Source organism: Erythrolamprus reginae, chromosome 1, assembly GCF_031021105.1.
Source record: "Erythrolamprus reginae isolate rEryReg1 chromosome 1, rEryReg1.hap1, whole genome shotgun sequence".
NCBI classification, from domain to species: domain Eukaryota; kingdom Metazoa; phylum Chordata; class Lepidosauria; order Squamata; family Dipsadidae; genus Erythrolamprus; species Erythrolamprus reginae.
The window spans coordinates 330,876,203-330,898,077 of NC_091950.1; the positions used below are offsets into that span (position 1 = coordinate 330,876,203).

The 21,875-nt window shown below is 41.1% G+C and overlaps 1 protein-coding gene across 1 annotated transcript in view; it reads right to left on the minus strand.

Moving 5' to 3' along the window:
- Positions 1–21,875, minus strand: part of RPS6KA2 (ribosomal protein S6 kinase A2) — a 157,432-nt gene that overhangs the window by 23,867 nt on the left and 111,690 nt on the right. Inside the window, exons 11-14 of the mRNA XM_070733839.1 lie at positions 18,406–18,470; positions 11,884–11,986; positions 11,445–11,575; positions 7,611–7,736 (exon numbers count right to left, since the gene is read on the minus strand). Coding sequence (XP_070589940.1) covers positions 7,611–7,736; positions 11,445–11,575; positions 11,884–11,986; positions 18,406–18,470 — 425 coding nt within the window. The remainder of the gene's footprint in view (positions 1–7,610; positions 7,737–11,444; positions 11,576–11,883; positions 11,987–18,405; positions 18,471–21,875) is intronic.

A 21,875-nucleotide genomic window follows, 5' to 3' on the forward strand; every position in this document is an offset into this window, starting at 1 on the left:
CAATAACCCCAATAACGGCTGGTGGTCTGTCACCAGTTCGAAGTGACGGCCATAAAGGTACTCGTGGAATCTTCGGACTCCCGCAATCAGAGCCAGCGCCTCCTTGTCGATGTGGCCGTAATTTCGTTCCGCTTTAGCCAACGTGCGGGAGAAGAAAGCCAGGGGAGCTTCTGTACCATTTGGCAGTCTGTGGCTTAAAACTGCGCCCACCCCGTACTGAGAAGCGTCGCAGGTGAGCACCAGAGGCAACCCAGGTGAGTATTGAGCCAGGATATTGTTAGAGGTAAGTAGCTCCTTAACCCCCATGAACGCGGCTTCCTCCCTCTTTCCCCAATGCCAAGGGGAATGCTTGTCTAGAAGTCTGTGCAAAGGCTCAGCCACCGATGCCTTATGCGGGATGAAGACCGCATAAAAATTTAATAAACCCAGGAACGCTTGGAGCTCCCCCTTGGATTGTGGTCTGGGGGCATCCCTGATGGCTCGAATCTTTTCAGGGGTCGGATGTATTCCCTGTGCATCCACCGTGAAGCCTAGAAACTCGACCTGGGGCACACCAAACACGCATTTCTTAGCTTTCAGTTTAAGCCCAGCCTCCCTGAATTTAACCAATACCTTCCTCACCCGTGCCATTAATTCGTCTGTGGAACTCCCCGACACCAGAACATCATCGAAATACGGCACAGTTCCTTCAAGCCTATATAACAGACGCTCCATCAAACCCTGGAAAATCCCTGGGGCAATGGAAACCCCGAACTGCAGCCTGTGGCATTTAAATACCCCCCTATGGGTGATGATCGCCTGGGCCTCGGCTGTCAAGGAGTCTACGGGAAGCTGCTGGTAAGCTTGGGATAGGTCGAGCTTGGCAAACACCCGACCCTCCCCCAGAGTGTGTAGCAGCTGTTGCACTACTGGCAAGGGGTATGAATGGTGGGCCAATGCACGGTTCACAGAGCACTTATAATCCCCACACAATCTGATTCCCCCATCCCCCTTGAAAGCAATCACCATAGGGGTCTCCCACGCAGCCTGATCTACCGGCTCTAAAACCCCCTGGGCAATTAATCTGTCGAAATTCTGCATCTACCTTAGGATGGAGGGGAATAGGGACACGGCGGGCCTTTAAGCGAACTGCTGGGACTTTAGGATCTAAATTGAACGAAATGGGGGTGCCAGTATAACGACCCAAGTTACTGTCAAAAACGGCAGGAAACTCCCGTGCCAGCTGCTCAAAACCCGACTCCCCCTTAATTGCATTTACCCCCTCCAAAGAGAGTCCCAGAGAAGAGAACCAGTCCAGTCCGAGCAGGCTTGCAAAGGGTCCATCCACCACTACGAGAGGCAGTCTGCCGGCGAAAGTTTTAAAGCGGACTGCAAAACGGCCTTCTCCGATGATAGGAATTGCAGCTCCTTGGTAATCCCTCAGGCTCAAAGCGCAGGGCAGTAGGCGACTCTTCTTCCACACGGGGAAACAACGTTTGAGGGTGGCCCATGAAATTAAAGAATGAGCAGAGCCTGTGTCCACCTGCATGTTACACCGAGAACCCCCCAATTGAACTACCACAGAAATTTTCTCAGCCGAGCCGGCGGTCTTCCTGACATAAGAAGAAACAGGACGAGGGTAGCTGTACACCGCGTTGCAGTCATCTCTTCTAGTGGGGGGAAATCTCCTTTGTCCCCGAGGATTGAAGCCAGAGAACTCACGCTGCTCCCGGAACGGGGCAGCCGGGGATCTACGAGAACGGCAGACTCTGGCGAGGTGACCTTTAGCACCACATCGCCAACACGCCACATCTCGGGACGGGCAATTAGAGCGAAAAGGACCCCCCCCCCACAACCACGGCATGGCGATAAAGGAGGACGAGGATGTCCCGCCGGTGCTTCCCTAGCCCGATTCGTAGCCAATCTGCAGACTTCTTCATCCTCACCCCCTAAATCGCCTTCCTCCTCCGGGGCCAGCTTGGGTTTATCCACCACAGCGGCTGCCTTTTGTGTGACATTAACCGAGCTGTCCATAGAAGCCAAGGATTGTGTAGATAACTCGAAAGCACGAGCCTCCGCCACCGCTGCCTGAAAGGTTAAATCCCGGATTGCCAGGAGGCGCCGCTTGAGGCGACCGTCTCTCACTCCAAATACTAATCTGTCCAAAAGGTAGTCATTTAGGTCCCCAAACTCACAATATAACGCCGCTCTACGGAGAGCAGCCAGAAAGTCATTAATAGACTCCCCTTCGGCTTGATTTCGCTGATAAAAAGTGTAGCGACGAGCACACCTCGAAGGGGCAGGGGCATAATGATCTTGTAACGTTTTCAAGAAGTCCTCCCAAGACACATCATGGATGGACACTGGGGCAAACAGGGCACGAGCTGTTTCAAACATATCGGGGCCACAAAACCCCAAGAAATAGGACCTCTTCCTATCCCCCGAAATGTCCTGGTATCCATTTGAGATCAGGAAACAATCAAAACGGGCGACATAGGAGTCCCACGTCTCCCCTTGAGGATCAAAGGGGGCGAATGTTAATTGTACAGACATCCTGACTTACTGTCACAACTGTCAATCTTCCGCATAGGCTCGCTACCTCGTCGCCAGTATAATAAAGGCCTCAAGTAAACTCAGTAGTTTATTACAGAACTCATGCCAGGCCTGGCAGGTACAGACTTAAGCAATAACATACACACAGGCTTATATATAACAAGCTGCCTGAGGCAGCACCTAATCCCCGCAGAGAGAAACTTCCCGCTTACATTGTAACTACGGGCTGGCGGCCAATCAGCACCCTGGATAGGGACGCCTATCGCACGGCTCTAATCTGCGGCTGTAACTGAGCAGATATAACAACCACACTGTGGCCGTGGCTTATGCAGGACATCCTGCATTTTCTTTCAACATCTTTCAGTGCAAATTGGGTGCTCTGGGGTGGAGCTCCACTTTCGCTACCCCACTGCACACACACACCCCATTTAGGCAGCAGCCCACCCCTGATTAGAGCCCCCTAATCATGGCTGCCATCTTCTTTTTGAGCCAACCACACAAGTCCAGGAGAACCTCCAAATTATATTCTAATTACGTATATCCAGGGAAATGCTTTTTACTATAGTTTGTATGTGTTTCTAGCCTCAGTATTTGTAGCTGAAAAGGAAATCACTGGGTCTCGAACTGTTGTCCTCTGCTTTAGAACTGTTTGTAAATAGAATTTCACTAACTCTGCATTTTCATTCCCTCCTCTCTATTGTACTATCCTGTTAAGTCAGCAGGCTTGGTTGTATGGCTGTAGCTAAAGGAGTAATGGATTTATGTAGGGAGAATATAATGTGAGCTATGGACATGGAAGTGTGGGTCAATATCTTCAAGATGGTGGGTGCAATTGAAGAATAGTTATTTGGTTGCATGCACATTTATAAAAAGGACATTGGTTCACTTGTGATGTCACACCAGCCACCTTAAAAGATTTTGAGATGTGGATGCCCTATTTAGGATCTAACTCAATGTAGAGCCGGGGTGGCGCAGCAGGTAGAGTGCTGTACTGCAGGCCACTGAAGCTGACTGTAGATCTGTAGGTCAGCGGTTCAAATCTCATCACTGGCTCAAGGTTGACTCAGCCTTCCATCCTTCCGAGGTGGGTAAAATGAGGACCCGGATTGTGGGGGCGATAGGCTGGCTCTGTTAAAAAGTGCTATTGCTTACATGTTATAAACCGCCCCGAGTCTAAGGAGAAGGGCGGCATAAAAATCAAATAAATAAATAAATGTTGGCAGATGCATCTTTGACATAGCAGCAGATTGTTCACTGTGACATAATTTGCTTCTATAGCAAAATGCATTAATGGCAGGACAAAATAATCTAGAATTTCTATGAATTGTTTCCTCTTTAATTAATTCATCTTCAAGGTTTTTTTCAGTACCAAGGAAAAATAATTGGAACGTTTTGCTAAAGGGCACTGTACATTTTTGTTGTTTTTGCCATCCGATCAAAATGTCATATTAGCAACTGCCCAACTACACAAACATAATGAACTCTGAGGTGTCAGGAGGGCTGTGTATGCTTTAGATCTTATATAAGTAATTCAATAAAGCAGACGGAGTTTTTAGGGCTCTGTACAAGGCTGAAAAACATGTCTATAGTAAGCCTTCTCCAATCTGTTGGACAATCCCTCCAGCATTTATACACAATTATACAGACATTTCATCTCATTTATATCCATTCAGTCTCTCTTACACAAGTGACTGTGCCCCAATCTAGAAGAGGATGTATGCTTCAAAAAACCCAATTCCCATGATTTCAGGTGGCATAGAATACTTTGGGGGGGGGGATTAGGGGATTTTAATCTTTTATATCCCAATGGTTAGCCCCCCTCCCAAATTATTCCATAAGTAAAATCAAGTTTGAAAAGAGATCCCTATTTACTACAATGGGACACATTTTGCTCAAAAGTCCATTGTGGCAGGATTCAGAAAAGTCAAAGAAAATCAATTGGGATGTTCTTGCAGACTGAAACTAACTGTTTTTGTGCCCTTTGGTAATCAATAACTCTTCCAAGGAAGAGTTCACTCCTCTTTTATTGTGTTAACTACCTGCAGACATTTTTTTTTGCAAGCATATAAATGGGGAGTTTCTCATAAACTCCAATCTTGCAATACAGTGGTCCCTCGACTTGCGCGTTCTCGATTAGCGCGAAACGCTGCAACGCGGTTTTTCAAAAGATATTATTTAAAAAATAAAATATTTAAATATTTAAAAAAAAATTTTTTAAAAAAAAAATTTTTAAAAAAAAATTTTTTTTTTTATTCTGTTCCCTGAATGGAGACCGCCGGCCGCTCAATCGGGCCGGCAGGGAACAGAATGGAGCCTTCCGCGGCGGGGCTGGTAAGGGGGGGAGCCGAGGGGGGAGCCGAGCCCAGCCCCGTGGCACCAGGGAAGTCGAGCCAGGCGTGGCGGCGGCAGCGCTGCTTCTCCGGTCGCCCGGTCCAATCCTGCCTCCTGCGCCGATGTTCCCCGCTGCGACGGAAGGCAGTCGCTTGGCTAGGGAGGCTCGGCCGAAAGCGGCTGGAGCGGCAGACCGAGCACGCCTTCCACCCAGGGAGTCCTGCCCTTTCATTCCCGCCGACCACAGGGGCGAGGGGTGGGGATGAAGGGGCAGGACTTCCCGGGCGGAAGGCGTGCTCGGCTCTGCCGCTCCAGCCGCTTTCGGCCGAGCCTCCCTAGCCAAGCGACTGCCTTCCGTCGCAGCGGGGAACATCGGCGCAGGCCGCCGCCACGCCTGGCTCGACTTCCCTGGCTGCTCGGCCGAAAGGGGCTGGAGCGGCAGAGCCGAGCATGCCTTCCGCCCGGGAAGTCCTGCCCCTTCATCCCCACCCCTCGCCCCTGTGGCCGGCTCATCCAGGGGGGCGTGTGTGGACTGGCAAGCGGCAAGCGGGAAGACCAAGGGGAGGTTCCTTCAGCCGCCCAACACCTGATCCGCTCCGCAGCGCGGCAGCAGCGAGGAGCCGAAGATGGGGTTTCCCCTTTGCCTTTACCCCATCTTCGGCTCCTCGCTGCTTCCGCGCTGCAGAGCAGATCAGCTGTTGGGCGGCTGAAGGAACCTCCCCTTGGTCTTCCCCGCCGCCCACACGCAAACTCCACCTTCTGCGCATGTGCGGCCATGAAAAAAAATGGCGCACATGCGCAGAAGGTTTTTTACTTCCGCATCCAGTATAACGCGGAAATCGGTTAGCGCGGGAGGTCTTGGAACGTAACCCCCGCGCTAATCGAGAGATCACTGTAGTTATTTTTGCAACAGTTATTTTTGCAAACTCCAATCTTGCAACAGTTATTTTTAACTACAAACACTGTAAGAATGAAACCACCCCACTAGAGCAATGTTCTCCCTAGCTAACAAATAGGGAAATAATCATGTATGGCCATCAACCAGTGCTCTGTCCTCCTCTTCCTCATTAACCTATCAGTTTTAAACAATGAACAAAGTAAAACAAGAATACAGAGATCATTAGCTGTAGAGCTCTGTGCAAGTTCACTGTGGCTGAAGTGGCAAAGGAGCCAGGAGTTCCCACCCATGGAAAATCAGCCAGGCCACAGGCTGTATGGAACTCTAATGCCAAACATAAAAAAATAAAACAAACGTGATTTGAACTGCATAGAGCTAAAAGTAAAAGAAAACTGGTGTAGCTGATATAGGGGGCGTTTAACTGATCTGAAAACAACTCAACAATCCCAAGTAGAAGTGCCCTTGGTCTAGTCACACAAAAATTGGTGATGTTTGTTATCAAAGCAACAGAGACAAATCCATTATTTCTTCTCAGCCTTATAAATTTCACATTCCTTAATTTTCATACTGACTATTTCTTTACCTTCCTGCAATAGATTATTCAATGTAATATTTTGTATTTTGCTTCCTTAGAAGAAACATAGAAACATAGAAGACTGACGGCAGAAAAAGACCTCATGATCCATCTAGTCTGCCCTTATACTATTTCCTGTATTTTATCTTACAATGGATATATGTTTATCCCAGGCATGTTTAAATTCAGTTACTGTGGATTTATCTACCACGTCTGCTGGAAGTTTGTTCCAAGGATCTACTACTCTTTCAGTAAAATAATATTTTCTCATGTTGCTTTTGATCTTTCCCCCGACTAACTTCAGATTGTGTCCCCTTTTAAAAAAAAAACCAAACAAGCAAAAGTAAAGGACTCTCAGAACATCGATCTGGCTGGCTTCTTTTAGTGAACCAACAGAAGTAAACAAATATTTAGGAAAGGAACATAAAACTATCAGAACAATTCTCAGCATATCTTTCTAATGCTTTCAACACAGTTTTAAAGCACAGTGTTGGACAGCCAATTGTATTTTTAGATCTTCAAATTAAATATTTCATGAGCCTTTAAATTAGATTTTGGTTTTTAAAATCAATTTTATATAGCTTCCCATTTCATAAGGTAATGTATAATAAATGTTTTGTATTGATGTTCTTCATGAATTAACATAAATATCATTACTATATAATCTAGTTAAAATCAAAGCTGAATTGAATAAAAAAAAAATAAAGCCAAAGTTAGAATATGTTCACTTCTTCATTGTTAAAATACCCTCAAAACACGTGTCATTTAAAATGATCTGATCTCCTAGAATTTTTCACACTTGCATATCTATCGGGGAGCGGGGGAATGAAATGGCAACAGTTTTGCTATTTGGAAAGAAGTAAGCTTTAAAACTCCAAGATAAATTTGATAGACTTCCTGTGGTTGGATCCAAGCAACCATGTGGCTATGACTATGGCTTTGTTCTCTTCTGTACTTTATGTCAAAATTAATATGAAACACATGGGATTCGCAAAACACATGACATAATATGACAAATTAATTGTGATTGCTAGTGACTAATAGAAAAAGAAGCATATACTGAGCATGCTTCTGTTCCGAAGAACCTCTCTGAAAACTGGGAGTGCTCCATTCATATGGACATTTTCCTCATGGGCTGTCTTACAATTTATATTCAAAATTCTCCTTCATATTGTCTGGTTGCCATGACCTCTTGCTCTGCTGCATCAAGGAAGCAGAACCTATACTAGTTGCCCTTGTCATGGGATCCCCAGACACACCACAGTGATTTCTTACCTTTACTGCAAACTCTGCTTCTGTGGCTTTGTGAATACACCTCTTGCAAACAGAATATGAGCCAATGCCAATGTCTTCCCTGATTTCATATCCATCTGTAAAGTGAATATTGTTCCCATGTAACTGCTACAAAGGGAAACAAAACAGTATCAATAAAAGGACAAGGTTGACTCCATTGGACAACTCTCTAGCTGCAACAATTCTAGAGACATTTGTTTATTATACAGAACCAGTTAATTAAACAAGTGCTGCCTTAATTCTGTCCAATTAATTTTACAATCCTTAATATAGTTGGATTTATTTGAACTCTGAAGAAGTACAGTAATACAGTGGTACCTCATGATACGAACCCTTCGTCTTACGAACAACCCGATATACGAACCCGGGGTTCAGAAATTTTTTGCCTCTTCTTACGAACTTTTTTCTTCTTACGAACCTGGCGCCGCCACCACCGCGAAGCCCCGCCACCCGGCTGTCGCTTTTTGAAACAGCCGGGGGGCTTCCCAGCAGCCTCCTGAACGCCAAACCCGGAAGTTCAGCAAAAGTTCGGGTTCGGGAGGCTGCTGGGAAGCCCCCCAGCTGTTTTAGAAGATGACAGCCGGGCTAAGGGGCTTCTCAGCGGCCTCCCGAACCTGAACTTTTGCCGAACTTCCAGGTTCGGGGTTCGGGAGGCCACTGGGAAGCCCCGCCGCCCGGCTGTCACCTTTTAAAACAGCCGGGGGGCTTCTCGGTGGCCTCCCGAATGCCGAACCTGGAAGTTCGGGTTTGGCGTTCGGCGTTCGGGAGGCTGCTGGGAAGCCCCCCGGCTGTTTCAAAAGGTGACAGCCGGGCGGCGGCGTTTTTTTGCGGGTTTTTTTTGTTGCACGGATTAATTGACTTTACATTGTTTCCTATGGGAAACAATGTTTCATCTTACGAACTTTTCGTCTTACGAACCTCCCCTGGGAGTTAATCCAAAAATAAACATCTCATTAAAGTTAAACCTCCTTTAATGTGAATTCAACTGCTGATGATTTAATACAAATATCTCTGTACTTTTCTTGGCAACAACATGAAACTTATTTGTCATGGGTTATAGAGTGGTTTTTAAAACTTCCACGCTAGTCAATGACACTTTCCTGATCTTTAAGGATAGAAGCTGCCATCTGGCTGAGCTAGTGTGGAAAAAGCAAATTCCATGGTTTTTAAGGAAGAGAATTAAATTTTAAAAAGTAATTTCCCCTCCTCAGTGCATTTATTATTTAGCATTGATTCACTGAACAGCAGTGGCTGTTCACTGAACATTCAGGTTACATTCCCTGGGGCATTTTTCAGGTTTCTTGGAAATGTAATCAATGATAATGATGATGATGACAATCATTTAACAAATTAACAGAGTTGGAAGGGATCTTGCAGGTCATCTAGTCCAACTCCCTGCCCAAGCAGGAGACCCTACATCTGCCTTTACCTAGGATCGAACTTAAAACTTCTGAGTGTGAGACAAGAGCCCCACCTATAGGCCACAGCTCGGTATGAAGTTAATGATTTATACCTTGTCTTTCTATCAACAGGACTTTAAGAGAAACTCATTTGGGAGCTCCTGCATGCAGAGAACATATCCTACCACTGAAAATAAACCTCCTTCTCATATTAGCTTTCACTATTAACATGGGTTTTTGGTTGTTGACCTTTGTAACAAACTAGGACTGGAGAAGAAGGACACAATAAGTTACTACTGATACCACACAAAAAGGTGGGAGAAACAAACTGTGTCACTTTGTAAAAAAGGGTTGATAATGGGAACTAAATCTTTTCATTTAGTTAAAATTTATTATTATTATTATTATTATTATTATTATTATTATTATTATTATTATTATTATTTAGATTTGTATGCCGCCCCTCTCCGAGGACTCGGAGCGGCTCACAACAAGAAAAAACAATACAAATCCAATATTTAAAAAACAGTTTAAAACCCTTAACATAAAAACAATCATACATCTCATGCAGACCATGCATAAAGTGGAAACGGCTCAGGGGAATCAATTTCCCCATGCCTGATGGCAGGGGTGGGTTTTGAGGAGTTTGTGAAAGGCAAGGAGGGTGGGGGGCAGTCCTAATCTCTGGGGGGGAGTTGATTCCAGAGGGTCAGGGCTGCCACAGAGAAGGCTCTTCCCCTGGGTCCCATCAGATGACATTGTTTCATCGATGGGACCCGGAGAAGGCCAACTCTGTGGGACCTAACCGGTTGCTGGGATTCGTGCGGCAGAAGGCAGTCCCGGAGATATTCTGGTCTGATGCCATGAAGGGCTTTATAGGTCATAACCAAGATTTATTTTATTTATTTATTATATTTCTATGCCACCCTTCTCGAGGCGACTCAGGGCGGCGTACATTAAATATAATAATATATGCAAAATCTAATATCTATAAAATATGAAAATTTACTAAGACATTTTAAATAAATAAATTTAAAATTAAATAAAAATTTTTACATAAAAATAAATGAAACTGTTTAGATAAAGGTGTCAGTCATATCACTGATATACATATGGGTAATATAATGTATGAAAAGTCTCATTTAGCAGATCACTTTCTGGTACTGAAATAGGGGAATTCTCTTCCACACTACAAAATATTTCATGCTGCAAACATGAGACGTTGACACGTGTATGTGCTATTAATAATTTAGATAACACTGATATTACTAATGTTTTATATTTTAGGTATCATCATTTCTAGAATGACAGAATATAATTGTAAAGTGGATTAGGAAACTATATTTGGAGTGGACTGCTGGGTAACTCAGGATTTCAAATATTTTCAAAACACAGTTACAGATTTTTTAGTATGAAGCAGAGGAAGGGATTCAGATGGAAATGAAATTAGCACTTTGTTTGAACTCAGTCTTTTGTTAGAGGCCTTGAGGAAAGCAGCCTTTGAATAAACCTGAAGCCCCTGAGTCCAATCCCTATAAAATTCTGGAAGTTTGGGAGACCTGCAGAGTGCTTCTGGGACTATGGAGGGCAAAAATACGACACAGGGTTGGGAGGTGAAAAACAGGCCCCCTTTTCTGAGAGAAACAGGATGCATAGAGAGTTTGGAAGTCCTGCAGAGTGCTCCTGGAGGCTAAGGAGGGAAAAACACCACTGTTTTTGCAAAACAAATGGGCCACTTTTTGTGAACAATGGGCCCATTTTTTGCCTCCAAAGAACTATGTTGACTGTCCTTCCTTGGTTCTTGGGGGAGAGGAATTAATCCCCTCAGAACGGGTTTGCAATTTGGGTGTCCTCCTAGACCAGTGATGGCAAACCTATGGCAAACCATATCTGCCAGCATGCGAGCCGTTGCCCTAGCTCAGTCCTAGTACGCAAGTGCGCACCAGCCAGCTGATTTTTGTCTCTCACTGAGGCGCTGGGAGGGCATTTTTGGCTTGCAAAGAACCTCAAGGGGGATGGGGAAGGGCAATTTTACCCTCCCCAGGCTCCAGGGAAGCGTCTGGAGCCTGGGAAGCATGAAAAATTGTTTGCTAGGCCCAGTACAGTTGGGAAATGGGCTGTTTCTGGCCTACAGAAGGTCTCGGGGGGGGGCAGGGGAGGCAATTTTTACCCTCCTCAGGCGTTGAAGCACACCCTTTCGGCATCCGAGGGAAAAAAGGTTCGCCATCACTGTCCTTGACTCACAGCTTAGATGAGATCAACACCTGACACCCATTGTATTTCCTTAGAAGATTTGAATCCGGGTTAGACAGGCAATTTCTCTAATCCTAGCTGCTTTTATTAAGGTTCTTTATGCCATAATAATACATCTACATGAAGCGAAAGTGGTATAAAAGCTATGCAGCCAAGTTCATACCTGGACAATTGGGTGAACTGTGACTTTATGTGGTTCTTGCTGTACAGGTTCCTGCCCCAGATTGGATGCCACAAAGCTGAATCCTCTGAAGAGATGATGAGCATTGGCACTTGGAGGGACACCTGGGGAATCTGAAGGGGAGATGAGAGATGACTCAAGGAACAGGGCATCTGGGGATTCCAATCATTTCTCCACGATTACAATTGACTGTTGCGGGTTTTACGTTTTTAAATATTTTTATTTTTTGAAAGTTGTAAACCATCCAGAAGTAACATTAACTCATCCATTTGGGACAAGTTATAATATAAATGGAAGGAAGAAAAGGAGGGAGTGGTAAATAATTCTTAAACTCTAGATATATTTAGGATAATTTTACTTGAAAGTTTGTAAAAACAAATGTAAAAATAATATTTACTTATATGTTTCCTTGTTAAAGTACCTGTTGGGGTCCGTGCTGTGAATTCAGGATCAAAATGGAAAGTGTCCTCTGGCCGGCCCACTGCAGGTTTAAAGGGTGGTTTGATTTCTCTTCTGTATAGTTTCTATATAAGAGCAAAGCAATATAGAGGTTAATTCTTTTGTCACAAGGAACAAGAGAATACAGTGGTACCTCTACTTAAGAATGCCTCTACTAAAAACTTTTCTAGATAAGAACCAGGTGATCAAGATTATTTTGCCTCTTCTCAAGAATCATTTTCTACCTACAAACCTGAGCCTCCGAAACTATAACTGGAAAAGGAAGGGAGAAGCCTCCGTGGGGTCTCTCTAGGAATTTTCTGGGAGGAAACATGGCTGGAAAAGGTGGAGAGAAGCCTCTATGGGAGAAAACAGGGTCTCCACCCTCCCTGTGGTTTTCCCAATCGCACGCATTATTTGCTTTTACATTGATTCCTATGGGAAAAATTGCTTCTTCTTACAAACTTTTCTACTTAAGAAAATGGTCATGGAACAAATTAAGTTCGTAAGTAGAGGCACCACTGTAATTAATATGCAATAAATTAAAATAAAATAATTAAAACAATAGTTTTTAAAGTCCTTAAAGGAACAGAGCTTTATGAGCTTGCTGCATTCTGACTATGGGAAATATGTTTCATGTTTAAATTGAGAAGCATAACCAAGAGAAAGTACAAGGCTACAATATTTTCCTCACTTAGGATAAGTTTCCATGACAATCAGCTAGACTTATTTTCCTTGTGGCAATAAAGGTTTGTGTCAGAAGTCATAGGTCCGAAGTTTTAACTGCACATTAAAATATATCTGCACATATGATGAAAATGTTTGAAAAACTGTAGCCTGACATGACTTGATAATACAATGCAGAATACAATTTATAGCCTCCAGGGCTATAATACAGCATTTCATATCAACATTCATCTTATGCTTATATAGTCCTATTCGTTCATATAATTAATTGCTATTTCTTATTATGATAATATTTTAACATAACTAAACATCATATTTTTATTTACATCCTAATGAAACTAAAAAAAATCATTAGTACTAATGTAAGTATTTAGTAATTTATTTTCTCTTTTCAAGACAATTGTACAATTTACTCCAAATTTCAAGTGTTCTGAACCCTCTCTTTCATGTTGTTCCATAGTCATTTTATCTAGTTCAGCACAATCAAGGATTTTCCTAATTAGTATATTTCCAGTGGCTGTATCGGTTTGTTTCCAGTACTGTACAAGGCTAATTCTGGCTGCTGTAAGTATATGCAATATGATATAATAATATTTCTTGTCCATTTTTTGATCCAGTATTCCCAGCAGAAATATTTCAGGTTTAAAATTTATTTTTTGTTCAATGATTTCCTCTAACCATTTTGAATTTCACGCCAAAATTTCTTTATGTCTGCATGTCTTTTTTATATCACTTTTTAAATGTAAATACTCAAATAAAAACTTTTTTTAAAAAGAAAAGAAAAGTAAAACAGTATCCTGATTTTTATTGGTATAATTCATTCATTACAGGGGAGAAGGGAGTATTTCCACGCAAGCAAAGCGTGTTCAGCCTTTATTCTCCGTTTAACGACATTGTTATAGGCTGTAACTTGAAAATGCTAATGCAGATGCCCAGTATCAACTATTGTAATAAAATAATGCATTTATTATTATTATTATTATTATTATTATTATTATTATTATTATTATTATTACTATTGTTGTTATTATTATTATCATTATTTAGATTTCTATGCCGCCCTTCTCTGAAAACTCTGTAAATACTCGACATAAATGCGAGATCATTAACATATCAGTAGGCTTGATCTCTGGTTTTTAAATATATAAGCCCATTGCTCAGACTTATGAATCCTAATTCAGAAACCAGCCTGTTGCATCCATCACTTTGAGTTGAATATATTGATTATGTAAAGAAACATAGAGATGGTAAAATATAGTATTTATTAAATATCATATTGATATATGATATGTGCAATGCAAATTATACATTTCAATAACTGAAAGAACTGTTTGGCACAGAAGATGAAGGACTGTATTGGAAGTTATTTTTGAATATCTAAGAATCCACCGTTTACTAATTTGCTTTTTTTTCACAGATTCGCATGTTAAATCAGAACTACATATAATCAGGGTTTTCAACTGTATCAAGGCCTCTTTGAAGAAATTTATTCAGGTGTGGTTATCTATGGGGAGGATATATCAGATACATATTAAAATTAAATGATAACAAAATTTAATTGAAAACAATTGAAAACAATTTTAAGTGACATTATATCATTATTTCTCCTTAAGGTTTTCACCACTACTGTCCTATTAGTCTTGACAAATAGATTTGGCTACCATTTGAAATATTGCCTTCATGCATACATTTGCTTACAAAATCTTTATTTTTTTGTTTGTTCTAAGGATCTGACATCCTTACTCAGGAGCCTATTGCAAGTTTAATGGCTTATTAGCACTTGCTGTGCTGTGATTTGAATGAACACACTATAGAGGAAAATAAGGAAGTCCCTAAGAATCCCATACTGAGCAATATCCTTCCTCATGAAGCCAAGAACACCTGATGTAACTCAATTTAGCTTTACATAAAAGTAGAACTTGAGGACAGTCATATCCACAACCTTGGTATGCACCTGGTAATCATCCTCAAAGGAAATTCATTTCAATTAAATCAAAGAGCATATAGTCATTTCCTGGCCTGAATGCCCTGATGGAAATGAATGAGAATAGCAAGGCTGCACCTGCAGGTATGTATTGGGTAGGACGGATATATTGATCAGGACTTGTTTACAAGGAACTTAAGGCCTATATTTCTATGGAAACAGATCCTATGCTTGCAGTCTCTACTTTCCATTTTTACAAGCTATTCTGGAGAGGCAGTTCCTTTGCACTCATCCTAAACAGGATATGGAAGCTGAACTCAAGGCAGCAGCACATCCTTATGCTACCACTAGAAGAGAATGTATGTTCCTAAGGGTTGAAGTGTGAAGTGAGCATGATTGTTTGCTTGCAGACGTTTCATTACCCAACTAGGTAACATCTTCCGTGTTGGAAGGGAGTAGGGTTTGTTTTCTGTTTATATACAATAGCTTGCCTTGTCAGTATTGGTGAGAGTGCAATTTCTCCTTGGTAATTCCTTGATTAGGATGTTATTTACTGTTTGTCTCATTTGATAGTTCCTTGATTAGAACATTGGCATTGCTTCTCTGATGCTCATCCTCAATTGCTAGTGAAGAATTGTTCTCATCTGTTTGCTTCTATTTCCCCCCTTTTTTATTGACTCTTTTGAATGGTGTGCAAATATTATGTTATCTATTGATGGTTGATTAACACCATCCCCAACGTTCTCACTAATACTGACAGGACAAACTATAAATATAGAGCAAACCCCGGTCCCTTCTACCACTGAAGATGTTATCTAGTCAAGCAACAAAACATCTGGCAGCAACAACAAAGCTCAGAGAGCACCAAGGACTCCACGCCCTTAGGCTCTCCCCCCCCCCCAATGTATTCATTTCCATCCTGTTTAAATATCTGCATTCTGCTAATGGCATCTATGAAGACCGTGCCTTCCAGAAATAGAAAGATAGTGACTCACAGCAATCAAAATATGTTTAATATAATAAAGGATTTTCATGAACAATACTCTTACCACGAACTTAGGCATCACCACCACCCCACACATATACATATTGCAATATCCAGGTGCAGAGATGAATTCCCTTCTAAAATGTAATCTTTGGACTTCCTGTATCATCAAAATTATTCGGTCAATAGATGCCAAATAAAGACGATTTTTGTTCTGAAAGATTTCCCTCTTAATAAGCATTAACTGTTTCTGTCATTAATTTAGGTTTATAATTCCCAGCAAAGCTGGACAAAAACTCCATTCTTAAACAATGTCTCAAATACGTTTCTTAGAATAATAGAAATGCTACAGCATGACGAGGGAAATTAAAAATATACTGTTTTTCTTCGAATAATTTAATGAAAATGTGTTTAATATTTTACGACATATCCAACAGTGATTATAAGGAAAAAATTCTCCTTATTCATAGCTTGACTCTTTAGGATTAACTCATACCAAATTTTGTGAGGGATTCATCAATGCATACAAAGCTTCTGATTAAGGCATAGGTCATATTTGACCTTTTCCATAACAACAGTGATCAGGACAGACCAAACACTTTTACTGGCTCCATTCTTCTTTATTAATACTTTTCTTTTTCTATTCACGAAGAAAAATTCTCTTTTTAGCAGCTGGAAACATCATTACCAGTATAAGATGGCTAGAACTAGTTTCAGAACTCATGCTGGTCCATATTTTGAAAATCAAGTGATTGTCTGCTTTTTAAGTGCATTATTAAAACTGTATTGAAACCTTTCTCTTCAAAGTGGTGTTGCCTAAATGTGTAGCATGATTCTACTTTGCTTCCTAATACATTTCTATCAGGATTCATGAAGCTTCAATTAGAAAGTAGTTAGATTGAACTTTTGAGTCATTCTGATGTGCTGAACTGAATACATTCATATTGATTAAGTGATGAGATGAACTTTTGCGCAAACATGAACAGACTTTTAAAGAAATCAATAATTTGAATAGATTTAGAAATTCAGATTGTGGACCATTAATATGTCCTAATTTTGATGCCTCTGCCCTTAGTATTACATATTCTAATCCAGGCTGTTGTACCAGATTTTCCTCCAGGAAGGAAATATAATGAGGCAATTTGGATCAGACAATAGCACTGGTAAATTTCATGGGATGAAATGCATTTAGAGAAAGGAAAGTTGCATAAATAATGGAGCATGCTTATATTTTTATATCCAGCCCTGCTAGTTATTAAGTTGCACAAAATTATACCTTCCAAGGAAACGTAGCTCTTTAAAAAAAAAAATTATTATTATTATATTATTATTATTATTATTATTATTATTATTATTATTATTATTACTACTACTACTACTACTACTACTACAGTTGCTGTTGTTATTAATCATCGCACAGTCAGCCACATGTTCAGACTGGCATTTTTGTCTACCTATCGAGTCCTCACCAAAAACCTGGCATAGGCAAATCTGGATGTTTGACAATGTTACAGTTATCGCTGCAGAATGGAAGCAGTTCCAAGTAAAGATGCCTTCTGCAATTGACTGATGGCAAATGGTGCTCAAGTGATGCTCCAGGTGTTTTGGAACTGCAGCCAAGGCACCTATTACTATTGGTACTGCCTTTGCTGGCCTTCACCATAGTCTTTCTATTTCTTTTTGTAGGTCTTTGTATTTTCTCCAGTTCTTTCTCTTCTATTCTGCTGTCTCCAGGCACTGCAACATCTACTATCATCATTACTATTATTACTATAGTTGTTGTTATTGTTATTATTTTTGTTGTTATTGTTGTTACTGTCTATAGGCATTCACATTTTGCAGTCTCATGGCACTCACTTTATATCCGTCATATATGCCATGGCAGAACAGTACAGCAACAGTACAATGCCACCTTTTGCATAAGGTATCTCAAAGACAGTTAGTCTTTAGGGATCAGGAGCCTATGTGACATTATAAAACCATAAAGCAGACATTCATAAAATGGCTCCAAAGTTGGGGGAGGTATACAAACAAAACGGTCTGTGTCTTCCTACATGTCTTTTTCCTTCCATGCTGAAATCCAAGAGAAAGACAGAACAGCTGTCCAGTATCTTCAGATTGTTTGCATGGTTGACATTTTTCCAGCCACAAAGAGCCACATGCTTTATAAAACTTGTGGTATAAAATCAACAGCAGTCTCTAGTAATCCTACTGAGTATGTGCTCCAATGAAAAATCCTTAGCAGGGGTCACTAGAGAGGGACAGAACCAGGACATGGTTGCCTATAATTATCAAGCTTGGATTACGTATGTACTTTCATTAGTTCCATAGTTGACCCAAACTATAAGTTGTTTGCTGCCATTTACTGATACTTGTTTATCCTCAACCTCCTTCGTTACCAATTAGCACCAGAATCCCTCTTTTGTATTCTTCACTGTACCACCAAACAGCTTTAGTGGGGTCCCTGAGTAACTTAGCCTAACCTAGCTCCATGCTCTCCAGATGGATAAGATATTAATGTATCTGAATGTCCTGCAGGGTGGAAATTTTGAATCTGACATATCCAGTGAAGAGGTCACCAAATTTGGCAACTCTAAGATTTGTGGACTTCAGCTTCCAGAATTCCTTAGTCAGTCATGCTCAGCCATTTCCCCACACTGGCTGGGGCATTCTGGGTGCTCCACAAGTTTTAAAGTTGTCAAGTTTGGAGACCTCTGATCTAGAAGACATCATATTATACCGAGAAAAGACTTTTACTGCTACTAAACTGCTTAGGGTATTTGGAATGGGGGGGGGGAGAATTGTTTAGAACACTGAAATTGGGTTGCTGTTTGCTTAGTAGAACTTTTAAATTAATTGGCAATTGATTAATCACATTATACAATAGCTCAGTTGAGTAAACTACTTACATTCCAGTCAATGGTAGCAAAAAACGGATGGCGTTTAATTTCTTCAACTCCATCAAGGCCAGCACCTGCCAAGGTAATGAAAAGAAGACACAAAGGCTGTCAGATCACAAGATTTCTTCTGAGTTTGCTTGTTTTTATAACTCCCTATCAAGAGAAGTAGAATAGCAGAAACAAGACCAGAGGCTTTGGGAATGCTGAAATTGTTGAATTATTGTAAATTGTTGCATTGGATTATTACAGTTAATTTCCTCCAAGTAGTTAAGCAAATATAATCATGGTTACTTGGTTAGAATATGAGACTACATTAATATGTTGATATAGACAAAAAAGATAACAGATAAATGAAAGGAGGGACTAATTCTATTGAGAGCCTAAATCAAAATCACACATCAACTTACAAAGCTCAATGGAAGAAAAGTATAAACCATGGATGAAATCTAGCAAGTTCTGGAGAACCAGTAGTGGAAATTTTGAGTAGTTCAGATAAATTTTGAGTAGTTTGGAGAATTTGCAACTACCCCCTCTGGCTGGCCCCAGAATGGGATGGGAATGAAGATTTTGCAATAGCCTTCCCCTGGAGTGGGGTGGGAATGAGGATTTTGCAGAATCCTTCCCCTGGAGTGGGGTGGGAATGGAGGTTTTGCAGTATCCTTCCCCTGCTATACCCACCAAGCCATGCCCACCAAGCCATACCATGCCTACCAAGCCATGCCACAGAACCAGTAGTAAAAAAAAAATGGATTTCACCATTGGTTTAAACTATCACATAGCACATTCTGCATTTACAGTAAATGGATTAAAAAATTGAGTGTTATTTGTGTCCCAATATACAAAGCCTTGCACTTCTCATAGTAGAAACAGCTCATTTGTTTTAATACATAAGCAAGCACTGTGTTTCCCCCAAAATAAGACTCTGCCTTATATTTTTTTGAACCCTGAAATAAGCGCTTGCCTTATTGTCATGCTCTCAAAAGCCTGTCTGGGCTTATTATCAGTGGATCTTTTATTTTGGGGAAAATAGGGTCTGTATGGGTCTGCACCCACTCATCTACTGCGTGGGTCTGCATCTATTCATCTACTTGGAGAGGGGCGGCATAGAAATCCAATTAATAAATAAATGTTAATATTCAAGCTATTAAAATATTTCAGAGCCCATTTAATTTTAGACTCTCGAAAAGTCAACTTAAAACAGCTCCATAATCTTAAAATATATAAGTGTTGTTTAACATAATTGCATCTGCATTGTGATTACTTGTTTTACAGTTTACAGAAAATTAAAGACATTTCCTTCAACACAGTACAGGAAATTTGCATAATTCCAGATGTGCATTAGAACTCCCATAGCACTTCTGCTTTTTTCTGAGTAGAAGTGTGAAGAAATTCAATCTCTTCCAATCTATTTATGCCTCTCTTCTTGAAATTCAATGGTGAAAAAAGTAAGGTTCTACATTTAGGCAAGAAAAACAAAATGAACAGGTGCAGTATATGTGGTATCTTGCTCAATAAAAGTAACTGTGAAAGGAACATTGGAGTCCTAATGGACAACCATTTAAATATGAGCCAGCAGTGTACAGCAGCTGCCCCAAAAAGCCAACACAGTTCTAGGCTGCATAAACAGAGGGATAGAATTAAGATCATGTGAAGTATTAATATGACTTCACAATGCCTTAGTAGGGCCACATCCAGTTTTGGTTGCCATAATGTAAAAAAAGATGTTGAGACTCTAGAAAGAGTGCAGAGAAGAACAACAAAGATGACTAGGGGACTGAAGGCTAAAACATATGAAGAATGATAGCTGGAACTGAGTATTTCTAGTTTAGCGAAAAGGGGGAGACATAATAGAGGTGTTCCAATATCTCAAGGGCTGCCACACAGAAGAGGGAGTCAAGCTATTCTCCAAAGTAACTGTGGGTAGGACAAGAAGCAATGGGTGGAAATTAATCAAGGGGAGAACTAAGAACTTAGAACTAAAGAGAAATTTCCTGACAGGTAGAACAGTTCATCAGTGGAACAACTTACCTTCAGAAGTTGTGAATGCTCCAGCACTGGAAGTTTTTATTGGATAACCATTTGTGTGAAGTGGTGCAGCGTTTCCTGTCTAAGCAGGGGGTTGGACTAGAAGACTTATCCCTTCCAACTAATTCTATTCTATTCTACTCTACTCTATTCTATCCCCAGTTGCAATGTATGGCTGTGAAAGTTGGAACATAAGGAAGGCTGAGCGCCAAAGAATTGAGGCCTTTGAACTATGCTGCTGGAGAAGACTCCTGCGACTCCCTTGGACTGCAGGGCGATCAAACCGGTCAGTCCTAGAGGAGATCAACCCTGACTGCTCTTTAGAAGGCCAGATCCTGAAGATAAAGTTCAAATACTTTGGCCACCAAAAGAGAAGGAAGGGCTCGCCGGAGAAGAGCCTAATGCTGGGAAAGATTGAGGGCAAAAGAAGAAAGGAGTGACAGAGAATGAGGTGGATGGATGAAGTCACTGAAGCAGTGGGCGTGAGCTTAAATGAACGCCAGGGGGTGGTAGAGGACAGGAAGGTCTGGCGGAACGTTGTCCATGGGCTTGTGATGGGTCGGGCTTGACTTTGCAACTAACAACAACAACAAATTCTATTCTATTCTATTCTTCAGTTTATTCCTTTGAGTCAGCATTTTTTTAAACAGCAACAGGTTCTCAAAAATCATTAAGCAACTTGGATTTAACTGAGCCATATATTTAACAGCGGCATCTGTTATCCTAATAGAGAAGAGCACCTACAGTCGAAAAATAATTATGCAGCAGTTTATACAGGCTGAGCCTGTGAACTACTAAGCATTTTGTTCAAGCAATTTCCATTTTCTTGGGTTGCATTTAAAAAATACTGCAATGGACAATCAAAGCTGTTGTTTAGAAGCATATTGTGCTTTTTATAATACTGTCCCTTTCGTTTGGATTGTTTGTATTTTCTGGGAAAAAGCCTGCTTGATTAAAAGCATGTCAATAAGTGGCTGTGTAGACTATGTCCAACTACTAGACAAAATATGTTCTCTACGTCCAGTGTTCCCTCTAATTTTTTTGGGGGGTGGGCGGAAAAGTATAGTGTCTGAGCGGCAGTCCCTTCGGGACTGGGCGGCAAAGAAATAATAAATAAATAAACAAACAAACAAACAAACAAAAAACCCACCCTGTTTTGCCTCAGAGAATTTCAAAATAAAATACTGTACTGTGTGTCTATAACAGTGAGCTCATAATAGGGTAACTCTATCAATATCAAAATGCCACTTAAATAGTTGAGCTAGTTTCAAACTAGATTTTGATTTTCTTTCTCTCTTCCTTACTCCCATTCTTTTTCTTTCTCTTTTCCTTCCTCTCTTTTTTCTATCTGTTTCTCTCTCTTCCTCTCTTCCTCTCTCTCTCCTTCCCCCTCACTCTTTCCCTCTCGGCTTCTGGGCAGGTTTGGAAAACTCTGAGTTGATGATGATTTTTAA